The 13,030-nt window shown below is 40.2% G+C and overlaps 1 protein-coding gene across 1 annotated transcript in view; it reads left to right on the top strand.

Moving 5' to 3' along the window:
* Positions 1-8,349, top strand: part of MAN2B2 (mannosidase alpha class 2B member 2) — a 32,318-nt gene extending 23,969 nt beyond the window's left edge. Inside the window, exons 11-19 of the mRNA XM_074865700.1 lie at positions 661-917; positions 3,031-3,222; positions 4,153-4,405; positions 4,511-4,621; positions 4,733-4,925; positions 5,591-5,737; positions 6,109-6,221; positions 7,101-7,218; positions 8,114-8,349. Of these exons, the coding sequence (XP_074721801.1) occupies positions 661-917; positions 3,031-3,222; positions 4,153-4,405; positions 4,511-4,621; positions 4,733-4,925; positions 5,591-5,737; positions 6,109-6,221; positions 7,101-7,218; positions 8,114-8,208 (1,479 nt within the window). The 3' untranslated portion in view covers positions 8,209-8,349. The remainder of the gene's footprint in view (positions 1-660; positions 918-3,030; positions 3,223-4,152; positions 4,406-4,510; positions 4,622-4,732; positions 4,926-5,590; positions 5,738-6,108; positions 6,222-7,100; positions 7,219-8,113) is intronic.
* Positions 8,350-13,030: the final 4,681 nt, after the last annotated feature.

Below are 13,030 nucleotides of genomic sequence, written 5' to 3'. Positions count from 1 at the left end.
CGTCCATGTAATCTGTACAGTATTTCTCTAGTCACATTTTCTTGCCCCAAACCAAAAGTACTACTGAATTATGTAACATTAATGGGCAGGACACTTGTAATTGAAAGAGGATTAAAAACTATTAAGGTATTTTGATGTTAAGTAACACTGGTGTTCTGTTTCCTGTTCAAAAGTATGCCACATGCTTCTACCTCCCTCTCCGTGTGCCTTGCTAAAGGTGAGGGCATGTCTGAGTGCTTCCTCCTCTTGCCACGAGTTTTCTCATACTTGCACTAGTCATGTCCCTTATGTTTCAGTCTTTTTTCTGTCATTTGACTGATCAGTTTAATTTGTGATTATTTCTGCTCATATAGACATTTAACAGTGTGATCTTAAATCAAGATCTATAATTCCATGTTCACATTAAAATAAGATCTAATTTTGTAGTTTGCTTAGTGACCCTCTTTCCTTCAGAGAAAGGCTAAACTTAATCCAAGTTCACCAAACTCCCAATTAAAGGTAGTACTGATCGACATTATAATTGAGAATTATAAGAATGGCATGTTTAGAAACCTATTTTTAAGTAGTGGTTTATTTATGAATTTATGGCTTACAAGACATGTAGTTGCTTTGCTAATTAATTTTCTGTAATGGAACATTGTTTTGTATGTTAACATGTAGGTTCAAAGCTCAGTGGAGTCCCATTCTACCTATGATCTCTATATTCTAGTTGCAATAAGTGGTCTAAGCTACAGAAAATACAGTGTTAAACCCCTGAATGGTAAACAGTCTGCATTTATTGGAAGATCAGTCAAGTACAAGCGAAAAGACGTAACTCGTGCAGATCAACAAAGTCGACGGTTGTTTCCTGTGGTTAACAACTGCTACCAGGTCTTGTTTGACCAAAACACAAATCTAATGCACAGCATTACAGAGAGGTGAGATTGCCTGCTTGTTTTTAATAATGTTTCAGATTCTGTAAAACCTTTTGTAAAAGTAAGCCCAAGGACTGTATCACAGAATCGTCTAGGTTGGAAAAGACCTTGAAGATCATCCAGTCCAACCATTAACCTAACATTGACCATTCCCAACTACACCACATCCCTCAGCGCTATGTCGACCCTACTCTTAAACACCTCCAGGGATGGGGACTCCACCACCTCCCTGGGCAGCCCATTCCAACGCCTAACTACCCGTATCGTGTGTCTTAATTCTGAAACTTAACTAGGAAAATGTTGTTTACAATTATTCTTTTTTGTCTCCAGTTCACATCATCAACCCTAGTCTAGGTGTGATTTCATACTATTTCCGTAATGTTGCCCTGTTTAACCATGCAGTCAGAGATGACGTATCACAGTATTAAGAAGTAGATCAGCAGGATCTCATTGTGCTTTAGAACTAAAGAGGGTTATGAATGTGTGTTTGTATTAAAAATAAGTAAGCACATACACTGTGGCTATACAATGAGCCTTACGTAAAGCAAGAGCTTTCTCTTACTAATCAGTAGTGTTTTGCAAGTCCTGTATCACTGTTTCATGGTAGGAAACTACGAAACTTTTTAAAAGGAAGCATTTAACTAAGGAAATTCTATTTAATCAGGCAGATAAAATGGAAGAGCAATCAAGATCAAGGTGAGATTTGGGGTTTGCTGTTTGTCTTTTTCAGCTGATGTGAATTGGCCCAATTCCTTCAGCTTCAGTGGATCTGTGCTGCGTTTTGCCTGCTCAGGATTCAGATTGTCAGCTATGTACTGATGGAAAATTTGACCCCTTTGGCACTGGCCTAGTGATTACTAGACCTTTTTCACCTTTGAGTTTTTGTTCATAATTTTACCTCCTAGAGCAAGAACTTGTTCTGTAGTGTAGTTAAGAGCAGCTTTAAAAGTACAGATGTGCCTTAATCAAGAGCCCTAAAGTAAGTACTTCCTCAAAGTGCCTCTGGATCCTAACTGTTTCCAGATACCATGAGGAAAATAATAAGAACCACAATGAGGGAGAACAAAAATCTGAATTCAAATTCCATTTTTCTCCATCCTGTTCTGGCAGGCAGCAAAAGCTACAATTCAGCATGTAGAAGAAATGGGTTATTCACTTTATTCACAAGCCTTCAGGCAAGCCCAGCATGTTTGAGTTTCAGGAAGTTTGCTTTGGGGATAATGGGAAAGAGCAAGGCATCAGGTCAGAATGGGACCAAAGGTTAAAAACTATGAAGCCTTATAAAGTTTAGCTGCAACAGTTACACCTTCTAGGTCCTGCCCCTGCACTGGAATTGCATTATAACTGGAGTAGTAGATAAGACTTGGATGTTTCGCTCCTCAGTCATTACAGTTTGTAGGTTGCTGTGTTAACACCAGCTAAAATAGTTGGCAGTTTAAATTTCTGTGCCAGACTAAGTGATTTTTCCTGTTTGCCAGCAAGGCTCCCAAAGAGGAGCAGAGTAGGTAGCTGAGGGCAATAACATCTTAAATTGGCTTTGTATGACTTTCCAAAGACTGTGATACGGAGTTATGAATAGCTAAACTGTAAGTTTCAGGGGAGAAGGGAGGACACAAAGTAGGTACCGAGTGAGTGTAAATTTTGGTATCATATTGCCATTATATTCATTACCAGTGTTAGATATGGGAACTTGCATCATGCTGATTTACCTAGCTACAAAGTCAATTAAATGAATCGGATTATTCATTAATATGATGCGACATACTGCATTTTTGTGCAATGGGTAGTGTTTGATCCTGTAGCAACTCTCACGTCAAAACAATGAGCTAATGTAGATGTTCTTTCTGTCTTAACATGTTTCTGTTTTACAAAAATATAAAATGACATAGAAATTTCATTTATTTACACACTGACAGATGTCTTGACGGGAAGCACTTTAATGCTCTTCTGTCCCCATTTCCTAAACCTTATAAAATCAATTACTTGCTTTGAGGAAACAGATTATTTTTTTTTCTTACATTCCCAGCCTCATTCCTGTTGCAGTTCAGCTTTGCATCTATTAAGCACAAAATGTATTTGTAAGTAATATAATTTTTCCTCTTCTATGGATTCACAGGGAGACTAACCAGACTATCCAGTTGACCCAGGAGTTCCTGGAGTACCATGTGAATGGAGATGTGATGAAAGGGCCCATTTCAGATAACTACTTATTTGCCCCAAATGCTTCAGCTGTTTCGGTATCAAAAGCAGTGGGATTGGAACTGGTTTCTGGAAACTTGATCACGGAGATACGACAGTATTTCTACAGGTACAACACCATTACAGCTTTACTTCACTGGAATGCTTAATTCTCTGTAGATATGTATGAGATTAATTCTTTATAGTTACTCCTAAACAGTGAGCTCTGTGTACTGTTTAGGTTTTAGACAAAAGTACTAGCATGCATCTGCTAAATGTAGTGCTGAGGAAGCACTCCCATAAACAGCACATATTTAAAGAAAGATTGTTCAGAGTTATCTTCTGTGGTTTGCTTTATAGTGCAGCTTCTGTTGGGATCCTGGTTCCATACAGTTCAGTGAAAATTTCAGCTAACACCTTCTTAGACGGGTGGAATTTGGACATAATGGTTCATTTTTATAACTGTGAATATCTTCCTTACAAGTACATTAGAGAGGAGAAATGAATCCTACAGAAAGACACTCTGCCCCCGATGAACAAGCTACTTTTCTGTGTTAAAATTGTATTAGTGTCTAACCCCTTCACCCTTTTTTCAAGTTGATTATTTAATTGAAGCCTTTTGCTTTACATGGCATTGTACAAGGATTGTAGTTGAGACGGACCTTTGGAAAACAGTGGAATTCTTGCACCAAAATTAATGTTGCCCAGATTGAAAAAATACCTGTACTCTGTAGAATGTAAATATGTTGCTTATGGAGTCATAACTATTTTTAAATTTTTTGTTAATTTTGAGAAAAACAGAGCCTCTATAATCAAATGAAGAGTCCTCTTTATGCTTGCAACACTAAAGAAAATTGTAGGATATCATTTACTCCAACTGAATATCTGTACATTTGAAAATTAAATTAAAATTTAAAATAATTGTACATGTACATGAAATATACAGAAAACAGGCAAGAAAGTTGTCTATGTGTAGGATGATGTCATGAATGATTTGCAAGTCTTGACGTAACCGATCAAGTGCTATAAACTCTGCATATCTTTTCTCTCATTTTTATAGTAATGTTACCGCTCAGGATTACATATATGCAGTATATACCAGGATTTATACAGTACCAGAAGGCTACGATGGGAAGTTGCTTTGCCATAGGATAGAGCAAGAATACAGCGTTGGGCCTTTGGAATTAAATCGTGAAGCAGTTCTAAGAACAAGCACGAATTTGAACACTAGACAGCTCCTCTACACTGACAACAATGGATATCAGATTCAGAAAAGACCATTCAAAGCATATGTGAATAACACAGTAGCTCGGGTAGGCACAAAGGTGTAATCCAGAGTCAGTTGTGTCTTGTCTTTGTTCTCCAGTACTGTCACCTGAGTTAATACTATCACTGCATGGTTTACTGTGTGTTTTCAGAACTATTATCCTATGGTGCAGACTGCCTACATTGAAGACGATACGATAAGGCTGATGCTGCTTACAGAAAGAGCTCATGGTGTCTCAAGTCAAGGAAATGGACAAGTGGAGGTAACTTGTAAAAATACTTCTTTTTCTAGGAGAATATGATTTTATGGCTGCTGATAATATAAGTGAAGCATAATGGCGATTACTATTGTGACATTTATCTTCCCAATACAGGTGATGCTTCACAGGAGACTATGGAACAACCTTCAGTGGGACCTGAATTACAATCTCACTTTGAATGACTCTTCAGTGGTTCGTCCTGTCATTTGGCTTATTTTAGGAGCCAAGAGTGTCACGAATATTTTGTATCGGACAAGTGGACTAGCTTTAGAACACAGACCAGTAGTAATGTTTGGTGCATTATCAGGTAACTCGTTCCATCTCCTGTGCTATCTTTAGCATCTGAATGGCTTATTTGTTTTGCTCTGGTTTATGCTGTTAGGTTTGTAAATGCAGACTTCAAGCCTCCTGTGTGGCAAAGTTAGTATACAGTGAGTTAGAAGGCAGATTTAGAGCCTGCTAATTACTTTGCATTAATTTCAAACATGGATGTTGTCCAAGTGTATGAAATGTTTCTCTTGTTATGTAATTATCTCTACTTTCAGAGGAGAATAAATTTTAAAACATCTAATGAGAACAAAATATCCACACAGGGAATTAGTGCAAAGTAGCTAGTGCACCATATATCAGCTTCCTGAATGCTGGGTCCTTAATGACCATTTTTGAGTCAGTCCTTTAAAAACATTTGTTTGACTTATTAACTGAAACTGAAGCCTGGTAGTGGAATAGAAACTTCAAGCTGCAGTGAAATTTGCTTTATGGAAAGCTCTAATATACTTCTCCAGCAGTTAAAATCAGTGCTGCTTTCTGCCTTGTATCTCAGAAGGCCTTGGAATAGAAAGCATAGCATCTGCTTTGCATCTGCCTTGGCAGAAAAAGCAAAAATCTCTTTACCCTTCCACAGTACCCTAGCCAGGCTTGTGTGTGTGATGGATGTTTGATGTTTGCTTTGTTTCATTTTGCATGGTGGAGATAAACCAAAGGTACCTGGACAACTTCAGCAGAATTCAGTCAGTTCACCTGTAACTGTCCCACCTAATCTTCATCTCCAGACTCTGAGCATTCCAGGGTGGAGATACAGCTCTAATCATGCAGAGCAGGTCCACAGCATCCGCATGGGTAGGTGCTTTCGAAGGGGTGGTTGGACGTTACACTTAAAAGAAGATGGCTTTCTTTTCTTTTTATATTCTATGGCTAGTACTTTTATTTATTCAAAGTGTTACATTCCTCTATCAAAAAAGTTAATTGTACTGTATGATTAGTCTGCTCAAATAGTAAGATATTTCTCCTGCATGAGTTCATCGTGCCTGTTAGTGTCATTGCTGTCAACAGTGGGAACTGGGCATTTCTTGCTGTTCGTGCTCTTGCTAATTTAAAAAAAATGGAATTAAGTTCAAGTTATGAGCATATAAAGCTAAGGGAAAAAAAATGCTGAAAATTGGTTTTATTTTTACAGTAAGAAAATGTTCACATTTTGTTTAATCTTAAAGGTAAACAGAAGCAAGGTGATGCAGACTTCAGTCGTGTCCTGCTACGAATTAGGCACTTGTATGAGGTTGGAGAGGATCCTGTGCTGTCTCAACCTGTGATGGTAAATCTGAAGGTAAATTTAATCCTTTGAGAGAGAATACCACTTGAGGTGGTTTTGTTCCAAAGAGAACTGGTTCGGGAATGAAACATCCTGTGTGCTAGAGACTCCGCAAAAGATGGATATGAAAATACTAAGTATATCTTTAACCTCAGAGGAAAGCAGGTCTTACTCTTACTCAGCTTTGCAACACAGGAGCTGTTACTTCAGATGAAGTTGCTATAGGCACAGCATGAAGATCTGCTCTGTTGAGCTCTTAGTTGTGTAACACTTCCTGCAGTACCTTAATCAGTGCAGAGAGTGAAAATCTGTTTTGCTGTTTCTTTAGTTATTGCAAGTTGTACCTATAGTTAATGAAATGTGGACAGGATTAAAGAAAACAAACAGACTTTTTCCTCTGTAGTTTTATTTCTGCAAGTTGTTGAAACTTCGGTCATTTCCATCATGTACTGTGTATTTTCAGTTTCTTGTTTATTTGCTCTTTCATATAGACGTAGATTCTTTTATGATACATGGCAGAGGTTTATTCTTTTAAAATGTGAAATTTTGATTGTGAGGACAGAAACATGGGGAACAAGGTGTAGGGTTTTCTGGTTTGTTTTTAAAAGTGCAGTGTGAGTTTCAGCTCTTGAATGGAGAGATTAGTAGGCTCTGAATTCTGCTACAACACAGAGGAAGGTGCAGCACCTGAGCTTCTCAGTTTGAAGCATGGTGAATCTGTAGGTGCGCTTACGCTGCATGACCTAGGAGATTTTTAAAGTCTGTGCTGCTCTGCTTAACAGATCAATGCTAGAGATGAAAGTTCTACTCTGGTCTAACTGTGTACTTGACTGGTGAGTGTGATGCTATTTTCAATAACCTGTGGGTTGTTCCTTGTGTTTTCTTTACTCACAGTCTTTGCTAAAGGGATTAGGATCAGTGGTGCTAGTGGAAGAGCGATCACTCACAGGCATCTGGGATGTAAACGCTTTGAAGCGGTGGAAATGGAAGACCGCGCAATATCCAAGCAAAGGTAGGTGGAATAAGGTGGTTGGTGTCTCTATTGTTGTTGACTGTTGAAGCTTGATGGATGATCTAATTAGAAAAATAAAAATATTTGCAAGCTTAAAAATGTATTGTTCTTCTGTATGACAGACCTTGCATCTGGCAGAGCCTGCAAGCAGTAACATTTAGCAGATTTCCTGCAAGTACTAGACTGCTGTATTTCTCTGGTGGCTTGTTTTGCCTAGAAGTGCTAACTCCAGGAAGATTTCAAGCTTTTTATCTTTGTTCAGATAGAAATGGCTACTTTATGAATTCACATTTGAGACACAGATTGATTTTGCAAGATGCTGATGAGTTGTGTTAATCTAAGCTTATGCCTGTGCTGCAGAAAAACAGACAAGTGCAGTTAAAAATCCCCACTTTAAATCAGCTTGAAATACTGTGTGGATATGATTCAAGTTAGGGCTGACACTCAAGTCAACAGCTGTGAGTGACCTCATTTCATTTCTCATTCCAGTCAGTTGCTTGGACATTCTTACTGTCACTTACATCCATGTATGTGCCTTGTAAAAAGCTTGCAGAGGTTTTGGGCTGAGCTAGGTGAGAATTTAGAGCTCTACTTGACCTGCATCTAGGTACTTGCTTGCTGTTTATTCATGATGAAGAAAAGGTGCATGACTGGGGAGCTGTTTCACATTTTCTGTGTGAGAAGGTGTGTGAAAAATAGATGAATTGTTGTATATTTTAATATTATGAATGGGTGCATCTTAGGCTCCACACTACTTATAGCTTTAAGGAGGAGAATCTGCTCAAACACCAGCTTTTAAGGAAGGGATGAGTTAAAACTGTTGAGATAGAATAATATGTGCATTTGAGTAAAGCTGCTTCTTTATTAAATTACCAATGTTTTTGTGTTTTTACAGGATTTTCCAACAGCACAGAGACCTCAGAATACTGTATAGTAACTGTTCACCCAAAAGAAATAAGGACTTTCTTTCTATACTTTCAAGGTCAATAAAGTCTGGCATTCTGTTTCAGGAGTGAATATGTAATAGCTTCCAATTTTTGTTTAAAGATATGAGTGATGATCTTGAAAAACATTCTACTGTTGTTAATGAAAGAAATACTCATTTTGGAATAAACTCTAAATTTAATTAAACTGTTGGCCTGAGTTGTAGGTATTTTTGTTGGTTAATTATTTACAACTCTTTTTTTTTTTCTGAAACATGTTCAATTCAAAAAATTACCTTGGTGTTGCAGTGCAAGCATATTGAACATTTTTGTGCTTGCTGTGGGTCATTTTAAAGTGATTGCTTCTATGATGCTTCACTGTGGAGCACTGACAAAGTCATATTTAGTCCTACAGTCTTGACTTGTCTTTCTAATTAGTGGTGATCTTAAGAGTCTTCTCTTAAGGCTTTTATTGTTAGCGGAGATGACTTCCAAATCACAGAATATAGTGATTTGCCAAATTATGTTCTGTTTCCACATGCAAAGAGGAATGCCTCTCATGTTTCAGCTACTTTGACTTTTGGGCAACAACTGCAAAGTTTCCACTTTTCTGTAAACTGAAATTGAATGTACGGTTTGTATTCCTTTGCACTAAGTTATTTTAAATTGTGTCTCTTAAGGTTCAGAACTGATTGGCTTTGCTTCATAGTATCATGGTCCTGGATGTTCAGTCTTGTGTTCTGGGTAAACTGGAGCTAGTCTGTCCACAGAAGTTGTACTGCCACATGGCCAGTAACTAACTCATCACGTAACCTGAAGCAGGAACACCATTCTTATGATATCATGAACTTTCGTACTTCTCAGGCCCAAAGAATGTGCACAGTGGTAACAAGAAATGTTTCATTAGCATCACGTTGAAGTTAATTATGGAGGACTGTGTTGAGGGGTTAAACTGCAGTCAGTGCAAATTCTAAGAAAATCTGATTCAGCAGCAGCAAAAGGAAACTTGGACAGCAGCTAGCTTTCCTAATAGCTGGTATGTATTTATGTCCAAAAGAAAAGTTGCATTTCTCTATTTTTCTTGTTAGCTCTAAACAATGTAGAACTGTAAAATCTGATTCTGTTCACATGCTATGGGCATCTCTACTTATTTACTTATTCACCATAAAAATAGCTGAGATGAGAATCAAGTCAGTCACTTCACTGCAATGGTAATGATGAATTGTGCTTGGTGCAACACTCTACAAAACTGTATTTCTGACCAGGAAATGTAAAACTGAAAGAGGAAATACATAGGTTTAAAAGAGGAAAATAGGTGACTTTTCAGTCAATTAATAATTCCAGATCTAGAATTATGTAAAAATGACATTTTGCTGTGGTAGTTGTTCTAATTTACTTCGGCTGTTCAATAATTTCTTCCATGTGGAGACACTGTTCAAGAACAAAGGAAACGGTGAAAAGGGCTCTCCCAGAATAGCTATTGAGAAATAGTTATGCTGGAAGAGCTGCACTGGTGGTCAGTTTTTCCATTTAGACAGCCTGTGTATGCTAACTGATTGCATCTCACTAAAATCACTGCAGAAGCTGCCACATTCAGTTATTGGATGAAGAAGGTTGTTTCATATTTTCTGTTGGTTATTTTTTATACTTGGCTGTAAATATTTACTGATATGCTAATCTAGTCTGCTCTGCTACGGTTAAAGCCATTTTCCTGCAACATTAAGCCCAAAGGGGAAGTATATAGCACTGTAACTAGGATGCAGTAAAGCATGATGACAACTATTTTTTGTTTTCTTTTGTGTATGTGTTTGGGAAATTAAATGTGTTCAGCTAAGTCATTTTCCTTGCTTGTACATCTTTCTCATTCCCTGTGTGGTTATGCTATGTAGTATAATGGGTATACTGTGTAGATTACACAGTGGTATAATTACAATTCATATTTTTGTGACTGAAGTGGTATTCACTAATACACGTGCTAGTTAACAGCAAGTCATGCTGGTAGATTATAAAGATTGAACTGTATCTTCAGTGGGCAATTGCATGGTCAATCCTGGCCAAGTAGTAAAGGATCCTACAGCTGCTAACTCTGGGCACTGCTTTCCCAGATGTCAGGTTGATATATTTCTAGTAGGCTTTGTTAGAACAAATCCTACAAAAATCTTCTGTACACAGAATACTATAAACAGGAATACCTCATTAATAGCATATATATTGGGGGGGGGGGGGGGGGGGCGGGAGGGATGTGCTACTTCAATTTGTGGAGAATTTCTGTTTTCAACATAAAAAAAAAAAAAAACCCAAACCACAGAATATTTTATCTGGAGTTATTTCAGTGCAGTTGGTCATGAGGGAATAATTTGTCAGAGTCAAATCTTGTATTGCACTGGAGGCATCCAAGACTGTGGTCTGTAAAAAGCATGGCATTCCTGCTAGAAGATGTCGTTGCATATTTTATATGTTCTTTTTCCTGAGAAATCTCAGCCCAAACAAATGGAAACCTGCAGGCATTCAAATGTCCCATTTAGCAATCATCCTTTTTCTTCCCTCAGATGTGTCAAGATAGGAGAAATATTGCGGTGCTACATCAAGACTTGATAGAAATCAGGCCACTCTGTACTTAATACATCAGATGGGACACACAAAAGAAAAGAGGGTGGATGTAATATTATAAGCAGAGGAAAAAGTTGTGCATGCATGCAGCATATTTGTGTGTAAATAAGCTTTGTTTTTAATTTTGGTTGGAGTTAAGGAAGTAGCAGTTAGAGTGGAAGAGCTAGGAGGAGGTAGTAGAGCACTTGGGTGCTGGGGAAGGGCAGATGTTGTAGTAGGAGTCTACTATAGGCCGTCCACCCAGGACAGAGAGGTGGATGAAATATTCTATAGGCATTTAGGAGAAATCTCACAATTGCTTGCCCTTATTCTTGTGGGAGACTTCAACTTCCCAGACATCTGCTGGAAATACAACACAGCAGAGCAGGACCAGTCACGGAGATTCCTGGAATGTGTGGCAGATAACTTCCTGATGCAGCTGGTGAGTGAACCGACCAGAGAAGGTGCCCTGCTGGATCTCGTCTTTGTGAACAGAGAAGGACTGGTGGATGATGTGGCGGTCGGAGGCCGACTAGGGCACAGCGAACATGAAATAATAGAGTTCTCTATTCTTAGAGAGGCCAGGAGAAGGGGAAGCAGAACTGACATCCTGGACTTCCAAAGGGCTGACTTTGTCTTGTTTGGGCACCTGCTTGAAAGATCCCTTGGGAGATGATCCTGAAGGGTATAGGGGTCCAGGAAGGCTGGGCGCTCTTTAAGAAGGAAGTATTAATGGCTCAGGAGCAGGTGGTCCCCATGTGCTGTAAGAGAAGCCGGCGACAGAAAAGACCACCCTGGCTAAACAGGGAGCTTTGGCTGGAACTCATGGAGAAAAGGAGAGTTCACAGCTTTTGGAAGAAGGGGCTAGCCACTCACAGTGATTACAAAGATGCTGTGAGGCTATGCAGGGCGGAAATCAGGAGGTCTAAAGCCCAGCTGGAAATTACTCTGGTTTCAGCAATCAAGGACAACAAGAAATGTTTCTGTAAGTATGTGGGTAGCAAAAGAAAGACCAGGGAGAGCCTCCATCCCCTGCTAGACAAACGACAAAACATGGTAACAAGTGACGAGGAAAAGGCTGAGGTCCTTAATGCCTTCTTTGCCTCAGTCTTTAATAACAAGACTAGTTGTACTGAGGGAATCCAGCCTCCACAGCCAGAGGACAGAGACTGGGAGAATGACGCCCCCACAGTCCTGGAGGAGACAGTCAGTGACCTACTGCATCACATAGACACACACAAGTCTATGGGACCGGATGGGATACACCCGAGGGTGCTGAAGGAGCTGGCTGGGGTGCTCGCCAAGCCACTTTCCATCATTTACCAGCAGTCCTGGCTGACCGGGGAGGTCCCAACAGATTGGAAACTGGCCAATGTGACGCCCATCTATAAGAAGGGTCGGAAGGATGATCCGGGAAATTACAGGCCTGTCAGCTTGGCGTCGGTGCCCGGGAAGCTGATGGAGCAGCTCATCCTGAGTACCATCATACAACACATGCGGGACAACCAGATGATCAGGCCCAGTCAGCATGGGTTTATGAAAGGCAGGTCCTGCTTGAAAAACCTGATCTCCTTCTACGACAGGGCAACCAGCTTACTGGATGAGGAAAAGGCTGTGGATGTTGTTTACCTTGACTTCAGTAAGGCCTTTGACACCGTTTCCCACAGCATTCTCCTGGCGAAACTGGCTGCTTGAGGCTTGGATGAGCGCACGCTTTGCTGGGTAAAAAACTGGCTGGATGGCCGGGCCCAGAGAGTTGTGGTGAATGGAGTTAAATCCAGTTGGCGGCCAGTCACAAGTGGTGTCCCCCAGGGCTTGGTTTTGGGGCCACTCCTGTTTAACATCTTTATTGATGATCTGGACGAGGGGATCGAGTGCACCCTCAGTAAGTTTGCAGATGACACCAAGTTGGGTGGGAGTGTTGATCTGCTCGAGGGTAGGGAGGCTCTGCAGAGAGATCTGGACAGGCTGGAGCGATGGGCTAAGGCCAACTGTAGGAGCTTCAATAAGGCCAAATGCCGGGTGCTGCACTTGGGCCACAACAACCCCCAGCAGCGCTACAGGCTTGGGGAGGAGTGGCTGGAGAGCTGCCAGTCAGAGAGGGACCTGGGGGTGTTGATCGACAGCTGGCTGACCATGAGCCAGCAGTGTGCCCAGGTGGCCAAGAAGGCCAATGGCATCCTGGCTTGTATCAGAAATAGCTTGGCCAGCAGGGACAGGGAAGGGATCTTACCCCTGTACTCGGCACTGGTGAGGCTGCACCTCGATTCCTGTGTTCAGTTTTGGGCCCCTCACTACAA

Source organism: Strix uralensis, chromosome 4, assembly GCF_047716275.1.
Source record: "Strix uralensis isolate ZFMK-TIS-50842 chromosome 4, bStrUra1, whole genome shotgun sequence".
NCBI lineage: Eukaryota > Metazoa > Chordata > Aves > Strigiformes > Strigidae > Strix > Strix uralensis.
This window is presented reverse-complemented; position numbering and strand designations above follow the sequence as displayed.